This window comes from Anomalospiza imberbis, chromosome 5, assembly GCF_031753505.1.
Source record: "Anomalospiza imberbis isolate Cuckoo-Finch-1a 21T00152 chromosome 5, ASM3175350v1, whole genome shotgun sequence".
In the NCBI taxonomy this organism is placed as follows: Eukaryota; Metazoa; Chordata; class Aves; order Passeriformes; family Viduidae; genus Anomalospiza; species Anomalospiza imberbis.
In genome coordinates, this window is record NC_089685.1 from 64,965,668 (window position 1) to 64,990,215 (window position 24,548).

Below are 24,548 nucleotides of genomic sequence, written 5' to 3' on the forward strand. Positions count from 1 at the left end.
TTAGGATCTAAGAGGAGCTGAAATTAAAGCAAGTTGTGCTTTTTTGCTCCTTGGAAGTTCAGGAGCAGCTCTAGCTGAGCTGGGCCATGCTCTCTTTATGCTGGAGAGGCAGCTGTGTTTCTCTGCTTGTATGTTTAGTCTTTCCCATCTCTTTGGCTTTGGCCTAACCGGTATTACAGAACCTAAGAAAGCTGGAGTTTCAACTGTTTGAACTTCCCAGAGCTTGTTCCCTTCTTGAGTTATGTTCCCCACCATTCTTATTTCCACTACTGTGTGACCACTTTTATGATATTACTTTTTGTGTACAGGACCCAGTTTAGGTTGAGTGCGGCTTTGACAAATCTGGTCACTATAGAAAAAAATCCTATTAAACAGACAAAGTTTTTTGAACTCTTAGTATTAAGAGCTGCAGTAGTCCTCACTTTACACTGAGCTGTAAAGTCCATTCTGATAAGTGAAGTAGTACTTACTTTTACAGAAGTAAAATAGTCCATTGTCCCATTATGAATTTAACAGGTTGTGTCCTAAACAGCCTTGACTCTCCCCTATGGGAGAGATTCCTATCTCCCCTAGGAATGATGGCTTTTTCACTAAAGTTGTGTGAAACCACAGATGGGGACACAGTTCTGGTCATGAAATGGTATAAGTCACTAAGCTTAACTTTGTTCTGAATTCTCTTTTTGCTTTGAGAAAAATGATCCACCCTGACTGCTTGAGCAGTCTCTTAAGCAGTCAGCAGTGAGTAAGTTTCGGCAGGATTTGAAGATGGATTCCTAGCCAGCTGCAGGTGATTAGATTGCAGCTGCTGTTGAAAGCATCTGGTGCTTTTGTGTGGGTTTGATTTTGTTTTTTGGCTCTTGATACAGATCACCTGTTCTGTGTCTCTTTCTCTGACAGTATTACAGGTAAGTATACATTTACCTAGAATATAAGCCTCTTTGAACTGAGGCCCTGTCTTTATCTCATATGTATCTGCTAGAATTTTCAATAGCATAGACCAAGTTAGGAGTAGTAGTTCCACAAAAGTTCCACCTCACAACATTGGTGTGCTGCCAGCCTGTTGTAAGCCTTTTGTACCATACCTTGTGAGAGCCAGCTGTAAAGGTTTTCTGGAAGGAATTATGTGTTTTTTAAAGTAAGTATTTAAGACTTATGTTGAACTTGGGATTTCCTCTTCAGAACTAGCCTCCAGGAGGTAAGTGCATTGGTCTGGAAGTGGGGACTGACGAAGAACAAAAATAGAGAATTGTTTTAAAACCAAAGTTTTGTATGATTATGTGACAACAAGGTTAGAGTTCTTCACAACATCTCCTTCATTTCCTCTGCTAATTATAGCTGTAATAATCTAATAATTGTAACATTCGCCTAATAGAATTACATTTCCTTTTGGTCGGTTGCATAATTACCATGCAAACATTTTTCATACATGAATTTCTTTTTTCTTTTAGTTTTCCTTGGGTATGGCTTGCTTTTTATCTTATCCACATCTTGCACATTAACTTGACAAATACTATCGCTGACAGAGCTGGAAAATATTCCAGAGCATTTGTCGTGGTGTTAGTTTTCTCATGGACTCCTACAGTTCATCTTTGCTTTCAGACCCACACACACAAAATTTTCATATGATGAAATTTTTGACAGATTATGCCAGGGACCACTGCCAGTCATTAAACTTAATATATGGCACTTTCAAATCATACAGTTTTTTTTAAAAATACCTCAACAATCTGCAGATCATTTTGAAACTGCATGCTGCTCTATGCCATTTCCAATTTCAATTTCTCAGATGTCTATTTTATCACAGATTGTATTTGGGTTTTGGGATTTGTTATTTGATCATGAGTAACAGCAAGCTAAACAAGTGCATTGTAGACTGTAGAAATTAAATCAGGGAGATTTCATTTCCCAGAAACTCCTTAGTCCTTCAGTGCGATATTGATGAAAGATGTTATTGTACTTTGGTGCTCTGTGTGTTGCAACATATGCTATTGTGGTTACTATAGGTATCACAATGAAATTATTTAAACAATGTCATAAACTCAAGAAAATGCAGATGCAGAAAAACTGCCCAAATTGAGAGCCAGTTACTCTGCTGGAAAAAAAAAACCAACCTGCCACTATGGCATAAATTAATTTCTTCTTTATTATTGCACTGCAATTCATTAACGTTTTGGTCTTCCATTGGGGTAGCTTGTGTAGAAAAGCACATGAAAATAATGTAGGTATTTATAAGAAAACATTAATGAAATTGAAGTTTAGCACATTCATTATTTCATTTTTTTCTGTTTTTATAAACATTGCTGTGAACGTGGGGCAAGGGAAGTTTTAAGGAGAAAAAACAAATTTCAGCACACTGCTTTTTAGACTGCTATTTTAAACTAAATTTTCAGGATTGCTTTTTGGTTTTCCTCACGTAGTATATCTGTGCTGCAAGCAGAGTATTTGGCTTTCTGAACAATATCAATGTTTGTATGTGTTGTGAACATCCTGAATAACTTGACAAAAAACTCTCCACAAACGTAGAATAAAAGTCTCTTTTAACTGTAATAATGTAGTAGAACAGTTATGTTAACATTTCAAGGAGACAAGAAAAACACAGGGATAGTCTCAACTGATTACCCTTACAGTGAGATTTCTGTTTCCACAAATTGGAGGACTGGCCATTTTAGTGTTTTACAGTACTTTCAACAAATGACTGCCTTGCAGCAGTGTTTATGAATAATTATTATTACAAGGTTGTAATAGTAATGTTTGCCAATGACAATATTAATATTCATAATAATGTTATTATTACGAATAACAATTATTACAGGGTTGTAATATGAAAATTTGAAATGTCTTTAATGAAAAATGAAGTAGCAAATATACTTTTGGTTGAAATAAACCCCCTTAATTCAGACTTTAAAGTGTATTTGTATCTTTAACTTGCAGAATATATGGAAACAGGAAATGCAAGTATTTCAGAGGAATGCCCACTGGAATGTGCAGAACATCAGTCTTGCGTTTTGTCCCCAGAAGTTCCTCCATCTCCAAAGGCTAAAAGTAAATACATGTACTCTGTGAATGCAAAAGCTGTATTGAATTTCTTTTTAGTATTAACATTCATACAAACTTACAAAGTGGAAAAAAAATTAAGAAAGTTATTGATATCAAGTATGGGTTTTTTTCCTGCCATGAATCACCTATGACTACATACACTGTAATCCATGTCATATAGAAAAGCAAGGAACTGTATTCTCAGAAAGGACAAGTCATTAATGGTTTAAAATGTACTGTATTGTTTGATCTTAAATATTTTTAATTTATCTGACCTTATCCATTGCATAATCAAGTAAAACAAAAATACTAAATATGTTGAAATACTCTGCAGGTATTGTTTGCATTTGGGTTAAAAATTGAATTTACTTCATCTTCCCTAATGAGCTCATCTACCAATTGTTTCACATTTGGAAGCCTCTTTCAAAGGTCACAAATGTACTGCTCTTCCATTTGTCTTCTAACACGGCTTTCATACACTGTAACAGTCACTTGTGTGCACGTGCTTTTTATTTCTGATGTTCTGATTCACCATTTCCACACCACAGCCACTAAAACAGGGCATTTCCTGAGTGTGGTGTCTTTCATGAAAGTCATCCTCCTGTAGAACCAAACCTGACTTCTGCCTTCAGTAATCATCCAGAGTGAATGCAATGGACTGCTGGAAAATAACTGAGCCTGTCCTTGGTTTTGTTGTGTGGGTTGTTGTATTTTGCTTAGTAGTGATTTTTTTTGTGTTTTTTGGGGTTTTTATGTTGGCTTTTTTTGGTCTTTTTTAACATGTTCTTTTTTTCTTTAACATGTTCACTGGGAGAGTTTTTATTCATGAGAGAATGAAGCTTCCTGATGCATGTCAGGTTATGATCTTTATGGTAATAGTGAACAAATGCTGTAGTTCCAATAATATTTCCCATTGGGGTACTTAACACATGTGGTGTGTGAAGATAAATAGTTCCTTTGAGATTAGCAGGATTGTGAAGCCAACTGTGCAATAGAAATGTCTGTCCTGAAATTAAGCAGCAAATATTTTTAAAATATGTTTTACTTTTTGACAATAATGTCATGATCTTACATTCTTTATTTCCTCTTACAAGGTATAAATAATGTAAAACATGCTAGCTGGCTTTTGCTTGTCTATTGTGTAATCTGATACTAAAGGAGAGAAATTCTAATTGATCGTGCTTCCCATCCATCTGTCTGCCATTCACTGACAATCTAATTTCAGATAATTTAAACCAACTTTGGAAGAGGGAAGCAGTATCAATTACCTTTCTGTGACATTCATGAAAACAGGGAGCTGGATAGAGGCGAAAGACCCTAATTAGTACCTGCCCTGAAAGAAATAGGCAAAATCTGTCTTTTATGTGTTCTGGCTGCAATCAGCCAGTCAACTAGCACACTCTCACCCAGGTCAGTCCAGTTTGTCACACAGAACTCATTCTGGCCCAGTAAGAAAATACTGCAGGCCATATGTGGGAGAATGTGAGACTGGGGACATGAACATAGTTCTTTAGGAAGCAGAAGTTCTGGTTCTTTATAGCACACTGTATAATGATTTTAGAATAGTTTTTAATATTTAGGGATTTTACTTCCAATTTTTATTTATAATATGAATCTGGAATAATTTCAGTTTTCTGATTAAAAAGTAGAATATAAATAAACCTGATTAAAATTGTGCTTAATTTACAAGTTTTCATGCAAAGCTACCATTGACTAAGAGTTTGGACTGCAAAATTTCTGTTAGATTTTAAAAAGCAATTATATGCTTTTAATTATCAACTTCTTGTCTCTGAAAACTTTGGTAATAACTGGCCATGGTTCTACTTTAAATATTGAGTATTTGTATTTACTTAGCATGGCAAACAGTAACTATGGAAAAAAAAAAATTAGAGCTCTAGACCAAGCAGATACAGTTTTATCAGTGGATTCTGTAGTTATGTGAGTGTACTTAAGTGTGTTTTATGTATGCTGAGCTTAATATGCTCACTCTGTTTTTCCTTTTCAGCATTTTATTTCCAAAGGTGGAGTAACATGGAAACATCTGTATTTTATCAAGTCTAAGCACTGCAGTTTCCACCAATATGACTGTTGTAAACCTAGTTTAAAAAAGGGTTTTCTTACTTGCTCTTGGAAACTCTTGGCCTTTTTCATTTTTCATTGCTATTACTAAAGGTAGCTGTGTAACACACACAGAGTACATAATCAGAACCCAATGTGATTGATCATAATGAGTAGCTTTTCAGTCTGTGGAGGCCTTGCTGCTGCCAGTGGATTATTAGCAGAATGGTTAACACTGAGTGTGATTCTAGTACTTATTGCTACCACTATTTTCAATAGTGGTCCTCAGTATAGACATAGAAAGCCTATTGTCTTACTGTTCTGGTAGATTTCTTAACTAAAGAAATCTGATAAATTAAGGAGAAAACATGAAACACTGCCGAAAGCACGGAATGTGAGTTTCTGATAGACTGCTGTAGGAAGGCATGTTTTAACCCAGGTGTAGAGCTTGCCCAGTATATTTTTCCACTATGCCATTTAATCCTGGGAGAGTGAGAAAGAATTATTCATCAAGCATAGCTGCTTTGATGGGGGAGATATGCATTCTTAGTCACTCATAGTTTAGAGGTTTTATGTAGGGTATTAATTACAGCAGCAAACATTAACCCGATGCAGAGTATGGGATATTGATTTTGTATGTTTGTAGAAACTTTCCTTTCCTGGATTAATTTAACATTCTTGAGTAGTTGCTATTTCTATAAATTTTCAGGATTAGAAAACATAGAAAGGGTAAGTATGTATTCATCCTAATTAAATGCAAGGTATAGGGCAATGCAGAAGTATGTAGATTGCCTCAAGCAAATTCCTAGCCTGGAACAAGATGCCATTATTTTTGAGCAGAGAATAGTGCATGAAGATCATTGTTTGGAAGATAAGGTATGGAAAATAACAGATAATAAAGTTTAAAGAATGTGCATTTCCTTTTTAGGCATAAATTACCCCGGTATTCTAATTACTGACTAATGGTGTGTCTGTTTTTAAAGGTGAAGCTGTGACTGGAGAATTATCAAAGCTCTTAGATGAAATCAAATTGTGCCAAGAAAAGGAATACTCTTTTGAAGATCTGTCTCATACACTATCAGACCATTATCTGGAAAATTTTAGTAAAGTATCAGAGGAAGATCTTATGACCAGTGGAAGCCAAACCAAGCTTAATGTAGTAAGTAAGATGGGATACAAGGACAATGTATTCAGTTACATCTGATTTATTTGTAGCACATCCAAGAAAGAAAAAATAAAAAAGTGAGAATAGTAAAAGGTTAACATTATAATAAAAAAAATAACATGTGCTTCTTACAGATTTAGAATGTAATGTTCATTTAATTTCTCAAAGGTATTGCTTACCATACCTCAGAATGGCTTTTTATGTCACCACCAATACATTCAGGTTACTTATTTTGAGCATGATGAGGACAAGGAAGGGTTTTTTTTTGTGGAATCAGTGGAGATCAGTATGTTCAGTACTCTACTGAATACTAAATGTTAACAGACTCTGATCAGATACGCCCCCAAAAGAACCAGCTAAACATCCTCAGTTATTTTTCTTCTACATTTTATCACTATATAGCTTTCTTAGTAGCCTAATGGTATTGAAGACAGAATCTCTAATACAGAAGATTGTGTTTGTGATACTTCAGTGATTTCCAACTACAACTGAAGATAACTTCATTGCTACTAATATTATTATTAAAGTACTCTATGGTTCATTTTTTTCTCTACTGCAACAAGGCTTTTTTTCTTTTTTTTTTTAAATTGAATTCTCTTCCTCAGTAGATTTCCTGGTTTCAGCTGGTTTAGGCTTAAACTTAAACCATGACAGTAAATAAATGTGATTGCCCAGGGAATAAAGCAGAGAACAAAAGAAAACTGCTAAGTTCTAAATTTCAGTTAACGTTTTTCATAAGTTAAGAAAAATTATGCTCTTTTATGTGAGGAAAACCATGGCAAGTTAAAGACTTTCATGTTTTGGAGGATTTATTGTGACTTATAGAGACAAAATGAGATTTACAGAGATGCGTAGCTACCCTGAAATGCAGTAGATACTTTTGTAAAGCTCTTCTAGATGTTTGAATGTTTAGATACATAACTCATATTGAACTCAATTTGAAGAAGATACTAATCCCATTTAATCACTTTTAGACTCTTGTCTAGTGTCTCTCTGAATTTAGGTGCTAACTGCTATTTAAATCTTCTCAGCTGCTGTTTTGCAGAAAATGTATTCCATATAAATCCATCTGCTCAGGCCTAAATGAAGTACAATGTGAATAGGAAGTATTCAGACACTAAATCTGTAATTTCTGTGACAGGGAGATATAAAGGTAAATTAGGCAATATATTTTTTAGATATGTCATATATTTTATATTGAACTAGATGGGGAAACAAATCTTCAAGACTGGGGACCATAAGCATTTTATGGTGCTTTCCTGCTGGGGCATCCAACTTTTCTTTTAGAGAAAACTGTAGTCAGGATGATGGGTGTGCACTCCCAACATGAAGTTAGGATAGAGGGCAGAATATGCTTTCCCCTGCAGTAAACCCAGCTATACAGATCTCTATGGAGAGGACTCTGCAGTGATGGGAGATTTTCCTGTTTGTTCTAAAGCATCCATTAAATTTTTTAATGTATTTTAGGGTTATTCAGTCTGTTCAGTTGCTACCTAGCAGCCTTGCATAAAATAATGAAAGTTGCTTCCATTTTGACATGTCTTTTAACTTTGGCCAGGTGTCGCCTTCCCTTTGTGTTTAGGTTCACTGTGTTAGTACATGGGTGATATGAAAATCCACATGCTCTGCAAGGGGCCATGACAGAGTAATTGGGAAGAAGCACTAAAGTCAAGAGATATGTTTAGCTCTGAAAATGATTGCAAAGGTGAATGCTACCAAACTGCTCTGGGGGCAGGACCAGCAAGTGTAGTCAAGGAAGATGTGTGACAGTACAGTGATGATTAAAGAAACTTAAATGAATATTTATGTATAAAAATGTGAAGATACAGAGAGAAAGAAGTGGAGATGTATATATATGTGGAGAGTCAGAAATAGATTCCTTGGATATGTATTAAAGAAGAGAGATTCTTGCAGCTTGTTCTGACTTAACTTTTCTCCTCCATGGGAAGCTTCTGTAAGAATCTCAGTAGCTTAAGTGAGTTCTTATCTGTTGTCTGCCAAGACCCTTTGAAAGCGCAGGAAACCCTGTGGAGTCTGGAGCACAGACTCTGCTGGACTGAGTGTTGCCTTTCTCGCTTATCAGCTCCAGCAGAGGGTTGGAACCACACCTGGTGTGCTTCCACAAAGGAGCAGTTACTTCAGGTTCATATCAGCAGATTTTTCCTAACTTTCATTGCTGGCTGTGCTGGCATCAGCTCTGAAGAGGTGTAGAAGTTAGCTCCCTGTTGATAATGTGTTAGGTGGTGCCATTTCCTGAACTAATGTTGATTCCAGAGATGATGACTGTTGAAGGCTTTTCAACTTCATGTAGTTCAGCAATCTGAAAAGTTTCCAAATCCCAAGTCATGCCACTTTGTGACCCTTAGGGAGATTCTGCAAAGGCACTGGCTGTGTGGAGACATCTGGATTTTTTGCATCATGCTGTTGTTCAGAGAAACAGGGGGCCAAGACTGGGGAATTTCTGTTTTGAATAGTAACTTGTGGATCATAAACTTAGGAAGCTGGAGCAAGGAGCATCAGAAGCCACCTCCTGAGGATAGCATAGGCTTGGGAAAGAGAAGGCATCAGGAAGCAGAGTGTATTTAAAAGCATTTTTTTTAACAATTGGCTCTTTTCGGAAGGGCCAAAACTGCTGTGGCTAAATGAGGTTATGGTTGATTTGGGACTGCAGAAAGGAGTGTCTGTCTATGCAGAATGCACAGCCTGGAATTCTGTCCTGAATTTTAACTGCCAGCCTCTATTGTTTGAAACAGTGGGGCTCACAGTTTTTGTTTAGTGTAATGGTAGTGTGAATGCCTGCTTTTTAATACAAAAACTTGACAGTAAAGTCTTCATCTGGAAAAGTAGTGTTCAATTCTATCCATGCCATAGGGGGAAATTTCAACATTGGTTTTATAGTCTCCCAGATAAAATATGGATTACCAAGCTGTGATCCCTTCTAGTATTGTTTCTTCATTGTACAGCCACTGGAAAAATACCAGTGCAATCTGGAGAGCAGGACTTTGGGTTCCTTGTTCACAGGCACATTCTCTTCCTTTTCTGGTCTTAGGCACCTTGCATGGTTTCTTGCTCAATGATGCACTTGTAGAATTCTGTGCTTTCTTTGAAAGAAGTGGGTTGGAAGCCTTTTAGGTCAAGGACAGAATTCAATCCATTCCTCCATTTGCTGTGTTATTAGACAGGTAGTCATACAACAACATAAAAAGTTGTTCTGGAATGTTTGTAATAAGAAACTACTTATTTTCATCAAATTTTGCATTGAAAATGATACATGTTTTTATTACTTTATATGTTTCTATTGGCCAGGTGTGTGATTTGTGACGAGGTATTAAAACCCCAGAGATTTATGCACTTACAGTATTTTCAAGTCAAATAGGAAGCAGAGTTTGCACAGCTCTGAGATTAGGTTTGAAAAAAAAAAAAAGAAAAAAGAAAAAAAGAAAGCTGTTTGGTTTTGTCTTCCGGGTTCCAAATTACTAATCAGCTTTGTCTCTTAAATTTCTTTGGGACAGGGAGGAGATGACTAGGAAAATTGATGCTGAGGATCTTGGGGACTAGAGGGCATGACATCTGGGAGAGGGAGAGTACAATGGAGCAGTAAGTAGATGTAAGGACAGTAACAGTAGACCCATAGTGTAGATATGAATAGGAACAGATCTGGAGATGAGTGAAAATGTCCCCACAGGATGCTTCCCTTCCAGAAGTTGAAAGGGGAACTGTGACAGAAGAGCGGATTGTCTTAACTTCTTGAATGGGAGGGAACAATTAATGAAGAGGGAGGAAAAGACTGAATGCTGAACAGCAGAAAGTCAGATGAGAGTAAGTTAATGTTATTTTTCAATTTGAAGAGTACATTAGAAAGGATAAACTAAAGGAAGTCAAAGCTGCACTGGAAATGTCATAATTTAAAAGTTTTCTTTTGCCGCTCTGGCTGTGTTTGGTGTGCTGTCATGCAAAATATTAATGCCATAATTCCTAGTCTGTCTTTACCAGTCATTAAAACATGTACATTACAACATAGCATGCAACAAGCCCCTGTTCATGGTCTCCACAAAATTAAAGGCCAGATTGAATGCAGTTTTGCAATTCTACTTGAGGGAGAGCTCCAAAAGGCATTCATATAACTACAGATCCTTTTAGTTGTAATTCCTAATATTTCTTAATGACTTGTATGCAGGGTGGGGTTGATGATCGATTCACAGATTTGTGTCTCCAGTTCCTGTCTTTGTTTTTTCCATTTTGGTCATTGTGACTCGAATGTACCTTTTAGTTGACCTATGTGTGCAAAGGCGTGGAAAGCCCTGACTGGTGCTGCATAGGCAAGCTTGGGAAGCTTTATACTTGTGTATTGCTCAGTGCTGGCATATTACAGTTTTGCTATGTTCCCTAGATAAAAATCTTCCAAAAAAAAACTAGAATTTGATTGTTTAGTGAATCAGAAAAGAAACTGTACTTCAAAACATATTTCAGAAAACATGAGGTGGAAAAAAACATAGGAAAGTCCTTGATTTTATCACAGTTCGGTTAACTAAGATGTTTCCTTTTCAAGCTGAATTGTGTGATTGCACTTTCAGTATTGTTTTTTCTCAAAGTATAATTAAAAAAAATATTTATTTTCCAATAGATGGCAGTCTGGTTCAGTAATTTCAAGAACAAAAGCAACCATCTTATATAAGAGTTTTCCAACTTTTTTCATTGCTGCGTTAAAATTGTGCATTTTAACACAGTTGATAGTCCAAACTGCTTCAAAATGAATACCTTAAATTCCTCTAGGAGAAAAATTTACGGAACATCATGACATACATTTAAACTACAAACTAAAACATCGGGACTAAATTTAGACATGCATCATGGCAAAGAGGTTACGCACCAAGTGTGCATTCAAAGAATCTGTGTGAATTGAACAGCAAGCAAGAAAATTTAAATAGGTAGTGTACAAAGCAGGGATCCAGAAAAATTAAGTGTGTCAGGAAAATGAACATAAGACTGTCAAAATGTGTATTGTGAGAATCCTGAGCTCTGGCAAGAAAATTGCTTTAGATTCCTCTGTCCGTGGCATTCTAAGATCATTATCAGTTTCCTGACAGGTGTGAGATTCCTGTGTATGTATTCATATCAGGACAAATAATTCTAATTGTATTATTAAACCCAGAAATGCACCATCTGTATTGCAATGTATTTGCACATTGTGTTCTTTAAAAAAATAATATCAGAGAATAAAATATGGGCTTTTTGTACATGTAAGAAATTCCTGGGGATATCAAAGAATATTTTGCTTCTTACTTGCTTTAGATAACCTGTGACTGCAAAACAAAAAGTAGGGATTAAGAACTTCTCTACTCATGTGTGTGTATATATACATTTGCTAGACCTACACGTTGGATACAATAAATCTCAGACTTTTCCTTTCCTAAACTTGATGTTTTATTTGAAAAATATTTTCCTAAGATTGTCTCTTAAAACAGCTTCATGTTACTCTGTATTCAAAAGTTTGTTTCCGTCCTTATTTTGAAAAGCGTGGTTTTTCTTTTCATGTAGAAACCATAACTATTCCTTATTTTTTTGAGAACTCCTGAGATTTTTTGAACTAAAACTAATTTTAAAATGTGCCACTTGAATAGAACTGAGGCTGCAAATTGAAGTATATTCTTCAGAACAGTCTCTTTAATCTTGTGTGGTAGGTGGTTGTTTGCATGTTTGCTTTTACATTTGTGCTGCTCTGTTCAGAAGCATAATAAAAAAATGGTGTTATTGATTTTCAAGTGCAGATGGAATATCTTGCTGTCTTTGGATTTGTGACACAAGTTTAGATTAAAGAAACAGTTCTTGAGAATTTTCTGTGTTCTTAAAAGCAGAGTATATGTTAAAGGATTTTACTTAATTACATGGCATAAATACTGAGAAACTTAAGATGCCCCCAATTTATTTTTTTTAACTGAAGATAGTAAAACCATGTAGTAAGTGCACCACACAGAGATGTCACAGAAGTGGCAGCAGCCGATCTGTTTAAATTTAATGTGGTTATATAATAGATAATAAAGGCTGGCAGCAGTAATTTAAATTGAAACATGTGGAAAGGTTCTGTGTAGTCTCAGGGAAAAGATTTGGATTTCATCACAGGCATATAAATGTCAGTTTCTGCTTAATTCTGTCATCCAGAATGGGAAGTTGATACTTGTGCATATTGAGAGAGTGGAAAAAATATACGTAAAAATATAATAACATTGCTGAAAACAGTGATGGTACATATTCAGGGATACAGTTTTTACTCTTATGTCAGAATATCAAGAAGATGAGGCAATATAACAGCAATCAAACTATAATCATGTCTGGTTTATATCTAAGGAGTGATTCAAAAAAATAGGATTATGTGGTTTTGAAAGAAGTTGACTAAGAGAATATATGAGGGTGGATAAAATTTATGCATGTTTTTTCAGAAGTCAACTATTTTAATTAACTTTTTTCTCTAAGGAAAAGAACATTTTTTTTTTATAAAAAGCACACAATTTAAAAAAATTATTTCACAAAGTAATAATTGCTAGAACTTGTTGAAGAATATTGAAGTAAACTATTTAGTAGCATTATTCAAGGATACTGTTTTGGTTTTTACTTTTAATGTAACATTTAAATAAATAATGGCTGGATTGAAATGTACTAGCTAAGAGTAACCAAACATGCTCGAGTAAAATAATTGCTGTCTTGAGCCTTTAAAAACACCGCACGCTTGCGTCCATGCATTATTGAGAGAGGGATGCAAAATTTCACAGAAAATGATGATGAGCAAGCCAGAAGTATGTACAATGGCTTACTAAAGAGGACACAGTAAAAACACCTTCCAAAATATTTTGGTTTCTTATTTATTAGGGAATAAGTAAGATAATCAGGCCTGATTTTATGGGGCTTCAAGGACAGAAGCAGATGAATTTTAAATTATTTAATATAATGACATTGGATGAATTTGATAATAAAGCTTCAATGCATTTTGCAGGTATTTATGATGTATTAAAAAAGGAAGAGAATTGTATTGAGAGACAGTGTTTGGAAGATTGTTGCTTTACTGAATTCCTTTTTTATGGTAGTGTTAGATAATTTAAGTATTGCCAAATTCTGATGTTGCAAGAATTTTGCATTAAGTTGCTCTTTCACCCAGTTCAGTTATGAATCCTATTTTGCAAGCATATACTGAATTATTTCTATGGGAAATAAAAGTATGAAGGCCATCTCTCCCAGGATATGTAAACATAACTTTTTGAGATTCCCTTGTTGAAAAGGTTTACCCACACTCTGAAGATAAGATTATATAACTTTCAAAATTTTTTTAAAAGCAACCACCTAACTAAAAACCATCTGCTACTCCCAGTTTTTAGTGCACATTGTAGTATTTCCCATTGAGAACTGTTGCTGCTGCTATTTTTTTTCATTAGATATTTATAATGGGACATCCAGTACCAAACATCCACTTGGTCAGCATGGAATTACACACTTTCCATAAACTGCTTTACAAAATGATTTCTAAATTCTGTTTAAACATGAGCTGGTGATTACAGAGAAGTAGAGGGAAACCAACTTGATAGAAATTTTTGCCCTCTCCTTTAAGTCTACCCTAGTGAAGGGGAGTTCAGACGTTTGAAATGTATCCTTTCCTAACCTGTGTTCTGTAGCTATTAAAAAAGATTATATTCTGTATCTGTAGGTTAGGCTATGCTTCAGCACAGTGCTGTGAAAATTTATGTTAGAGGGGTCCTAATAGCAGCTATGTGGTACTCTGTGCAAAATAATTTGCCTGGTATCATGCTTCACAGCTGACTAAATTAGCCTGCAGCTCCCTGCTGCTGTGATTTTGGGTAGAAGGACTGCTAGCCAATCCTCCAGTGAGCTGCGCAGACCTACCGTGTGAGAAAGCTAGTGCTTGTTTCAGAATATAAAATCTCAAAACATGACAACATTTAGTATGATTTAAACTACATGGAGTTAAGTGTAACTAGGGGAATGTGCTGGCCAAACCACCAGTCTATTTAATCTGCATTAAAAAGTACCTACTCCTTTTTCCACTAGAATGATTTTCTGGAATACTTAAGCAGTCTGTGCAATTATGTGTGTGTGGCAAAATCCTTGACTATCAGGTACTAGGAGGAAAATAGCTTACAGACAAATGCATCTCTCTGAATGCTGTTATGTGTTCAGCTTGCAGTGGTGAAGCCTAAAGGTATCTAATCCTTTTGCTCCAGTCTGTCACATTGTTTACCACCATGTAAAACCCTGTATTGCTATTTTTCAGAATGTGACAGGCATTTTCTCTTATTGGCTGAGTATATGCTTCCATTTATTCTTGTATGGTAAAATCTGATACAGTAGAAAAGAACAAATGCTTTGTGCACACCCTCCATAATTTGCAGTATTTCAGGCTTGTTATTTCTTAAAGCTTTCTTTTTCCTGACTAAGTAATCTTAGCATTTTCAAGTTCATTTTGTATTTCCATGCTGCCAAGCACTTTCACTTACCCTGCTGTGGACCCTTTAATCTCAGCTGAATCTTTTACATAAGGATCTTGGATATGGGTTTAGAATTTTTTCCATATAAAGTAATTATAATACAAGCTTTTCAGATCAAAGAGCTTGTTTGTCTTTATGGTTATAAAGCTGTGTGTAAATTTGGGGTCCTGTGGCAATGATTAGTAAAATTTTGTCTACTCAAAAATTCTGTTTGATAGCTAGGTTTTATTAAATTGACTACAGTAGATTTTTTTTTTTAACTAGGACAATTTTAGTTCAATACTGAGCACATATGTAATTTGAAGAGTCATGTCTTTTTCATTATACTTAGTTGAGCACCAAATCTTCCCAAAATTAAATATATTTGCTTGCATTAAATATTTTTTTTTATATGTTACTCAGTGCTTTAGAGAACCTTCTTTCTCATCTGTGTTTCATTATTTTTTTAACATCCCTGAGCTGCCTGTGCCATTGTGCAACTGTTGCCAGTTGCAGAACACCTTTTCTTCCTTTCTTTCAATACCCTCAGGGTCTGTCATCCGGGGAGTATTCAGTAGTGTACAACACTATGCCCATTCTGAAGCTGCAGTTTCCAGGTTCATTTGGGACCTTCCAAGAGAGTTTCAGTCACTTCTGGAGAACAGAATGAGAAAATAATACCACGAGATTTCCAGCCAGAGAGGGGATTTTTTTAAATGTTAACAGCAACTCTCTCTTTGTGATATATAATACCAAATCATCAGGAACAGGTATTGGTAACCAGAGGTGCTTCCCTCAAGCACTGACCTTCCTTAGAAATCTGTCCAAAAAAATCTGTCATGGACTCCTATCCTCCATTTCCCTTGGGTTTCTCCTCTCTTCAGACTGTTGTCCAGTGTTCCAATCAAAATAATGTTTTCAGATTCTCCTTCACAAGAGGAAAAAGTTCTTTTCATTTTCCTTGGTTTTATCAAAATACATTTTCTGCCTATGTGATCTAGAGCATCGCCAGTAGGAATGCTGATACTACAAAGGTGTATTGGTTTGTCACATTTGAGCAATAGAGTACGGAGCAATGTATGAGGTCTGGAAGGAATACAAAAGACTTTGCTGACATGTAGGTACAATCGGATTTTAATTCCTGAAAACATATTTTTTGCTCTCTGGAAAAACTGCCTTTGTTAGTAGCATATAAGTAAGTAAACATATAAGTAACTTATGAGCAATGTATAAGAAGACTGAGCTTAGATATGTAGCAGATTTGTTTTTCACAGTCGTATGTAGATATTTACCCGAGGGAAAAGATAACTGAGTTAATAAGGAATGAAGGAAAACCCATCCTGCAATCTAAACAAAAAACACATTGTTCTAGAACATTTTAGCTTTTGGTGTTTCTGCATTTTAAGAGATGGGAATTTCCATAATATTTTAGCGCTCAACACTGTTGTCTGCAGGTACCAATGCAGATTTGATTGTTCTTTATAACACATAGTGGCATCAGAATAAATGAGTGTTATACCTGCACATCAAGTGAAAAACAGTAGAGGGGAAAAAACAAATGTTTTTTTATATAACTCAAGTCAACACTGATTTAATGTCTATTCCATTAATGTTGGAATTAAGTCATTAAGCTTGGAATTTGCAGTGAAGCCTGATGATCACAATCTGACATGAAATCATGAGAAAAGTAAGAACCATATGGGTATGTCTCAGATGTTTTCTGTAGTGAGTGGAACAGCATAATTTTATCCCAATGGTATAACCAGGAGATGGAGCCTGCTAATCTATCAGAGCAATGTGAACTCCTACAGGATCCAGTAAGGGGTGGGGATTAAATGTATTGTTTCACTCTATTTTATTCCATGATTCATTGGAAGTTGGCTAAGTAGGTACTTTCTTAGAAGCCACAGTCTTGCTTTCCTTTCTTTGCTTCTTAGTAAGTTGTATACAAATAATGGTAAATAGAGTGCCATGTTTCACAGGGCAAAATGACCACCCATGACAAGCTAATACAAAACAATGCTCTCTTTAAAAATTGTTTAGTAGCTGAAATTAGAGCATTGGGAAATTTGTTTGGACTACATGTTTAATTTCATTTTTATTCTATCCTAAAGGCAACAAGCAAATTTGTTTTATAATAGGCATATAAAATAAATTCAGTATTTTTGTCCTTCAGTCTTGAAAGTCGACCAGTCATAACAGAGAGTTTCATTGTATTCTGTTGACAAAATTTTCCTGCCCTTGTTAATAAGCTTAGCAAGTAGAAAATTAATAGAAAAATATGCTGGACCAGATTCCAATACCTCTATAAAATATAATATCTCAATAATTCAGTTAAAGGCAAGTGCCTGATATTTACTATGCATTAGAAAAGTTTGCCCATGGGCATCAGGAGTGTACTAGGAATGCACCCCTTAGCTTTTCTGTGACTTTAATAAAACTGGAATCCTTACCTTAGTTCAGTGGTATAAGTTTTTAAACTGAGATTAGAATCAGAATCCAGATTTACTTGATGTGTTGTGTCACGTGATGCATGTGTTGGTCTTTACACCAGTTTCTTTATTTTTTTCCAGAGAAATATGAAGTCTGAATGACTTACACAATTTTTGAGTATGTATTTTCATTTCTTCTCTCTTGGCATCTATCCTTCCTAAACTTGCCATAAGTTTCAGTTTAGTGTCATGAGGGAAAATCTCAGAAGAGGTTCTTCAATTTTATTTGCTTCAGTAATTATTTGAGATTAAGCAATTTGCATTAATACTACCACTATTATTTTTGTTGATGTTGGTGCTCTGCCTGATATCTCTGAAATATTAGCTGTTCACAATCAGCAAAGAAGCAGCCTCAATACTGCCTGTCAAACTTAGGCAAAAATCATATTAAAATATAATTACGTTTTTTATTGCTATGCTGGTCTTTCTTTCAGTTGTTAATAGTTGCTTATTTATGGGTATTGGAGTATTTATTACCTTGCCCTTGTTTCTGTCAGTGGTGTTTCCTTTAAGAAATCGAAATAATTTTAACAGATTACAATCACTTATTTAGTCCTTGATACCTTCTAAGAAATACAGTGCTTCATAGGAGGTATAGGTAAAAGCAGGTTACTGACTGATTTGTTTGTCTGTATTTTATAGGAGTTTTAAGGCATTACATTATGACTGGCTGAAGAAAGAATTTAAATACTAAGCCTTCAGCTGTTTAGGAATCTGTCCGGTAAAGAACATAAAGACGTGCTTCTATTTCGGTGGATCTGAATGTGCAATGTTGAATCTACCACAGGCAAAAGGAAACAGTACCAATGAGCTAGCACAGAAAAAGCACATTCTGTCCTACATCTTCTGGCAGTAGTGGTTATTGAGATGACTGCAGTGACATCACTGGTTTAATTACATAAGACAGGAAAAAACAGCAACTTGCACTATATGTGAACTTCACACAGACAGATTTTCCTACTGGCCATAGCAAAGACTTTGCCTTCCTAGTGAAGATGATTTTGAATGCTGCTTCCACGTGCCATGTAAATCAGGCTGCATTGAGAGCTGTTCTCCAGTTGATAGTATTCTGCATTTCTGATGGGGGGTGTGTGTGTGATCCTTTTCAACACCTCTGGAGGAGTCTGAGCCATTGCTTGTGCTTCTGAAAACAAAAGGTAGATTACTCTTTGGCTGATCTTCTTCAGTTAGGCCTTCAACTTGTATAGCCTTCTGAGACATTTCAGCTGTCAATTCTTCTACTGTGTTGTGTTCACATTATGTTTAGCACTTGGCTGCCAATATGGCAAACCACTAGTATTTCTTACTGCTGGATCTGTAAATCATCTAGCAAAAATGTTCTTCAAAGCTCTTTTGATTATCCACTCTTAACCAGCATTCACCTTCGGATGACTAGCTCAGTACTGCATATACTTTCTTTCTCAGTACTGCATATACTGAATATATATTCTTTAGATTGGCCTTGTCTATTCAGGTATGATTTTCTTTTATGTTCTTTATTAAGGCAACAGCGGCTTAATGGAATAATATCTGTATTTTCATTGACACATTTCTACTGAGAATATGTGTGCTAAATAAAAAACTGTGCACTGGAGGAGTAATGAAGTGGTGACTTCTGCCTACTCTCTTGCCACCTGATTTTTCCCCTACTTTAATTTCTCTTCCTTCTGCTCTATTTCATGACAAATAATGTATTTTCTATAAGTTTCATCGTACTGCCACCCACTTACCCACCCTCTATTTCACAATTTTAAAAAAGGAAAAATGCATGGTTTACAACTGATTTTCATGGCAATTACATAGCACTGAGATTTTCAAATGTTATAACATTCAGGTGGTATAGGGCTGTTAAATACAGAGGTGCCTCTGTAGCTATTCTCCAAGCAGTATTTTCTCTGAGACATTTAAAGCCAAAAGTGGTCGACATCACTTTGAATTATGATTTTTTTCCTTTATGCAAGGGCAAATATTCTGTAGCCTTTAATTCTATTTAATATTTTAAAAATTATTTACACTTGATTTTGCTTTTCTGTGGGCTCCTATGCCCTTCATTTTCAGTTTCTTCTTTTTCATCTGGTACATGAGTTTTTCAGTGAGTCACATTTTGGAGTGAGTCATGTGCATATTGATGCAGAGAGATGCAAAAGTCTGTCATTAACATGAGAAATTCCATTAACTTAATTGCAACTGTTCCTGTGGTTAAATTTCAAGACTCAAAAAAAGGTACCAAATTCCTTCCCTTTTTGCACAGCCCATATTTGTATATACCCTTCCTACATACCAACATAGGTCAAATCTACTATGCCTGTGGGATGGAAAGGCATTCCTAGAAACACATTTCTGTAACAGAATGTTCTTGCAGTCTGTATGACTTCCTGGGTGAATTCTATTTTGGGGCTTTATGCTTCATGTGCTAAGTTCTTTTTCATGGTAAAGTAAAGCACTTGAAATGCTTTGATATTAAACATTTAAAATTAAATGTGCAAATAGTCTGATTTATTAGTGTTAGGTATGTGCTCAAAGTTAGACAAGTATTTAAAACAGAGGTTCACTTTATTTTAGTTAATGTTAAGAAAGAGAAATTAATTTGGCAGTTCAATCCTGTCCCAAACACATATATTAGAGTAGAGTAAGTTATGGAAGTGCCTATGTTTTGATACATTATAGAGAAGTAGCTTAATTCATGGATTAAACAAATAACTTTTATTAAATCACAGAATAAGCTGAGTTGGAAGGGGCACACAAGGATCATCAAGTCCAGTTCCTGGCCCTGCACAGAGCCATCCCCAAGATACACACGCTGTGCCTGAGAGTGTTGTCCAAATGCTTCTTGAGCTCTGTCAGGCTGGTGCTGTGACCACTGTCCTGGGAAGCCTGTTCAGTGCCCAAACACCCTCTGGGTGAAAAACCTTTTCCTGACATCCAACCTAAACCTTCCCTGACACAAGTTCAGGCCATTTTTTCAGGTCCTGTAACTGATCACTTGAGAGAACAGATCACCTATTAGTTTTTAAATCCTAAAATTTTGTTTTATGAACGGTTGCATCCTTCTATGAGAGTACTGCAAAGATTCAGAACATCTTAATATTGGTTATTTATGCTACATGTAAGGATAAACTAAGAATTTCAAATGTATTGCTCTACTTTCAATATGTGTCCAGATGTACTCATTTTATAATCTCATTTTTACTTAAAATTTTGACCTTATTCTGTATGCATTGTACTTGCCATTCGGTTCCAGGATTTATTTCCTGTATAGTGTCAGATCCTGCTCTGGAGACAGTGTGATTAATTTTGGGGTGCTCATCGTGATAGGTGTCAACAGCACTTGCTCACTGAGGGGCAGCAGCTACACAACCATGTAGTTTTCCTTATGTATGTGAATTAATCACATTTGTCTAAATTTAATATGTTTTGTGTTTGCTACATGTTGCCATTTCACTTGACTCTGCTGACTTCAAGTGACAGGAATTTCTCCTCAGAATCAGATATCACTGATACCTGATATCACTGTGATCTTGAGTTCCAAGGGTATAACTGCTTCAGATGTGGTGTTTCTTTTGGAGCCCCAGTCAGAAAATATCTCATGCAGCTGGGCTGATGTGCAGTGGTGTAGAGACCAAGATTCTGTGTCTGGGACTGCTAGAGCTGGGATTTGGAAGGCACTTAGGCTCATATACCACTGAGAATTGTCACAGTCTCCCAGGATGATTCCTGATGTAGCCCAGGATTTGTGCATAATCACCTTCAGTTTCAGCACAGCCAGCAGATCAGGAACACAAACTTAGTGATCATCTTGGAGATGTTGAAATGACATGTCTAGCATCCCACAGGGACTGAGGCAGAGGCAGGTAGAGAGTACTCTTCTCCATCGTTCTGCTGCTGTAAGTACAAGACTGTCTTTGTCTTCCTGATGCTCCATGCAGAATAAAGGAGGTGCAGTCAAACTCTATCCAGACTCAGAGCGAATGAAAGAGATACAGACTTGGAATATGTTTGTGAAAGAACGGCAGCAGAGGTGCAGTGTAAGGTGAAAAACAAGATAATAAGGATGGGAAACAGAAAAGAATTAGCAGGGAGAAGGCTTTGGGGGATGTGGGAAAGGCGTGCCCAGGTTCCTAAAACCTTTCACTGTCTGTGAGACATAGGATGTATGTCATAATTGAGGCTCCTCCTTTTCAGGATCCTTACTGAATCTCAGAAGGGCATATATGCTTAATGCAGGGATACTGCTGTAGAAAAATAATAACTGATTGTGTTATACATCATGCCCCAATGCTCCTTTTTCTTCTGCATACCTCAGGCATTTTCCCCTGAGAGCAGCTTGGGCAGCAGCAGGGGGAGCACTGAGAGCACAGAACACTGTCCCAGCTCTTCTGTCCCTAGCTTGACTGCTGCAGCTGCTGGGAACAGCCGTGGCAGAGATAGACCTGCTTATCCAAATTTATAGAAGATATTCAGAAACAGTTTCTTGTTCTATTAGTTCATGGTAATAATAATGCCAAAATAGAATACTAGGTAACAGACTTGTAATTTTTTTGCTTTTATTTCACAGTGTAAGGTAAGTGTCCTTTGGGCCAAGGAGAGTTAGAAGCACATCTCTGTTAGGATGATAGAAAATACGTGTTTGACAAATTATTTCTACAGAAAGAAACTTCCTACTGACCTAATTGTTTCAAACTGAGTGGCAGCCTTTGGCTTATCAAATGTTTCTTTGCTTTCTGCCTCTCGTAAGCAGAACAATATTGCCTTCTGGATTTCATCTTTGCTACTCCATTTAAAAATATTGGTTTCTTACAAAGATAAATAATAAGTTAATGTTTGTGTCTCCAGAGCTATGATGCAATAGCAAAGGGTAAATGTCCTGTTATTTTGTACCTTTAATAGTTTGCTGATGAAGTTTTGCTCTAGCAGATGCTGTTTAAAAGGGTATGTGAAATACTTCTGCAAATGGATGATACTGTGAAAAAAACAGATGCAAGAAGGAAAGGTTTTGATGTTTGGTTTTAGGTTTCACGGTTTGGTTTAGGTTTTCCTGGACTAGTTCATGAAAGTCTCCTATGTATTCTGAAACAAGGGAATTGAGTAATTTTTTTCCTAGCAGTGGCTGCTTACAAATGTCAAGGCAGAAAGCAGAGCAGTCTTCACTAAAAGCTGAGAAAAAAGGAGGGACTGAAAGGAAATAAGACATCTTGTATAATTTACTGTATTCCTTGAAAAAACTTGTCTAGGTAATAAGGTCATATGTTAGATAGGAGATAGTTAATATCTGATAAAAAGAAGGCCATACATAAAGGTATTTATGTATGTTTTATATATGGTGTACAGCTGCTGAGCTGTCAACTTGGTAACTGTAAATAATAGTTAAGATTATAGCTGCTCTCACCTTCTCTTGTTGTTAACTTTTAAGAGTAGAACAGCCTTTCTCTGCTTTTGCTTTCTGTATTCATTATACTCTCCGTTGAAAAATATTGGCTTGCTCTCTTAGATTATGATAGATTCCAAGTTATTGTGATAGACAATCTGATGTACATACATACATGTGCATATTATGGGAATAAATAGCCTCTTTATAAAGAGTCCTTCAATCTAAAGTATCCTAGGGCCCAAATTTTGCTTTTTATGTAGATACAGACATGAAAAGGAAGGCTTCCATACCTAAATTTTGGAAGAGATGATTTAAATACTCATTAAGAATGAAAATGAGAGGTGATGTGATAAGTTAAGTAGTGTCTGAAGAAAATTTGTCACTAACTGTAGTGGTGCAATGTCCTTATGCTAGATCTTACTACTCTCTCACTGCTGTATCAATATTATTCCCTTTTTACACAGAGAAATTACTTTGTTAGCCTTTTACTACTGCAAGTGATGTATAATACTTGATCCAGTGTTCCAGTAAAAAACAGAACTTTTAATAAAACTTTAATTCTCTTTTAATATCTTGTGATTTCTCTACCAATTTTTCCTTTTGCATATAATATCTAATAACATGTAAGGATTTCTGTCTGTTGTGTTTGAGGGTATATGTTGCTGATACATGTTGCTTATGTCTCTTCTAATTCAGGCAAAAGGTCCCTTACTGAAGCTTAGTATTCCAGCTTATATTGATTTTGCCATTTCATAAAGTCCAATTCAATTAATTGAGTAACTGTGATTTAGTTGACATTTTTAACTACATTTGTTTGGGTTGTTTTAACTCCAAACAGGCATAAATAAGAGGTTCTAAATGGTGCCTGTTTTTCTTTAGTTGACAGAAATATCTTCTACTCTGTTTATTTATTTATTTTCTGAGAAGTGGGCATAAATAACTTTGATTTTACTAAATTTCTCCCTACAGGGCTATATCAAGGCTTCCCAGTAGCACACACAGAATTAGATTTTCATGTTCAAAGGATCTCTAAGGAGGCAAAATTAAATTATACAACAGAACAGAAAAATTAGGGGGTTCTGGGAAAGGAATGAAGCCTGTGAGAGAGTAACAGGAAACTGTGTGGTCTGGGTTTGGAGTTTTATGGTTTTGTGTGACAGTCTGAGCTCTGTGAATTGATTGTAGATTTTTCTGTATCTCGTTTGCCTCCTCCAGATGCATCCCTCTTTCCAGGGTATGCAAGCCCCGTCTATCAAATTTGGGGCATTTGTGACCCTTTTCTCTCATGCAGCTATTAACTCCTTCCTTCCTCTTTGCAAATGCAGCTCTCTTTCCCTGCAGTAATTCCCACATATCTCTTTCCCACTCTCTGGGAGGAACTAGGCATCTGTCAAGCAGGGACGGGTGAGACAGGTGATGGCAATAACTGTTTCTTCACCCTCCAAATAGACTTTCCCTAATGGTGCCTTTTTAGTGCCTTATTGGTGGCAGAAATCTGTGCAAGTGTAAAAAGAGCTCACCCTTATCTGCAGTAGTCTGTAAATTTGTCTGTATCGTGTTCATCCCTGCATTGTCTAGTTGCATGAGAGTACCAATTTGTTCCAGTCGTGTGTCTAATGAACTCTGGCATTGACTGATCCTTTTTTTAATGATCAGGAGATATGACTAGATTCTTTCCACTTCCCCTCACTCACATTGACATTACATTCCTGTGATTTGCACTCTATCTTATGCTATTTATATAAAATACATATAATGGAAATATACAACTCTCGTTCTGCTTGTGTATTTTGTTTTTACCGTTCAATAATTGTTTGTCATGGGGTTTTTTCACTCTGTTCCTGTAATGTCTAAATACTCATATGCTCCCCCTTCAGTGACTCTATTGTAATTAATGTTGAAAATTTCTCACTTACGTGCATGTGTTTTTTACCTTTACAGAGTGCACTGATTTTTGT

At 36.0% G+C, this 24,548-nt stretch overlaps 1 protein-coding gene across 8 annotated transcripts in view; it reads left to right on the top strand.

Annotated features, from left to right (window-relative positions):
• The window catches only part of ANKS1B (ankyrin repeat and sterile alpha motif domain containing 1B), a 401,048-nt gene that overhangs the window by 72,790 nt on the left and 303,710 nt on the right, over positions 1-24,548 (top strand). For all 8 annotated transcript variants that reach the window (XM_068191650.1, XM_068191661.1, XM_068191653.1 and 5 more), the window contains exons 7-8: positions 2,932-3,042; positions 6,078-6,253. In XM_068191650.1, coding sequence (XP_068047751.1) covers positions 2,932-3,042; positions 6,078-6,253 — 287 coding nt within the window. The remainder of the gene's footprint in view (positions 1-2,931; positions 3,043-6,077; positions 6,254-24,548) is intronic.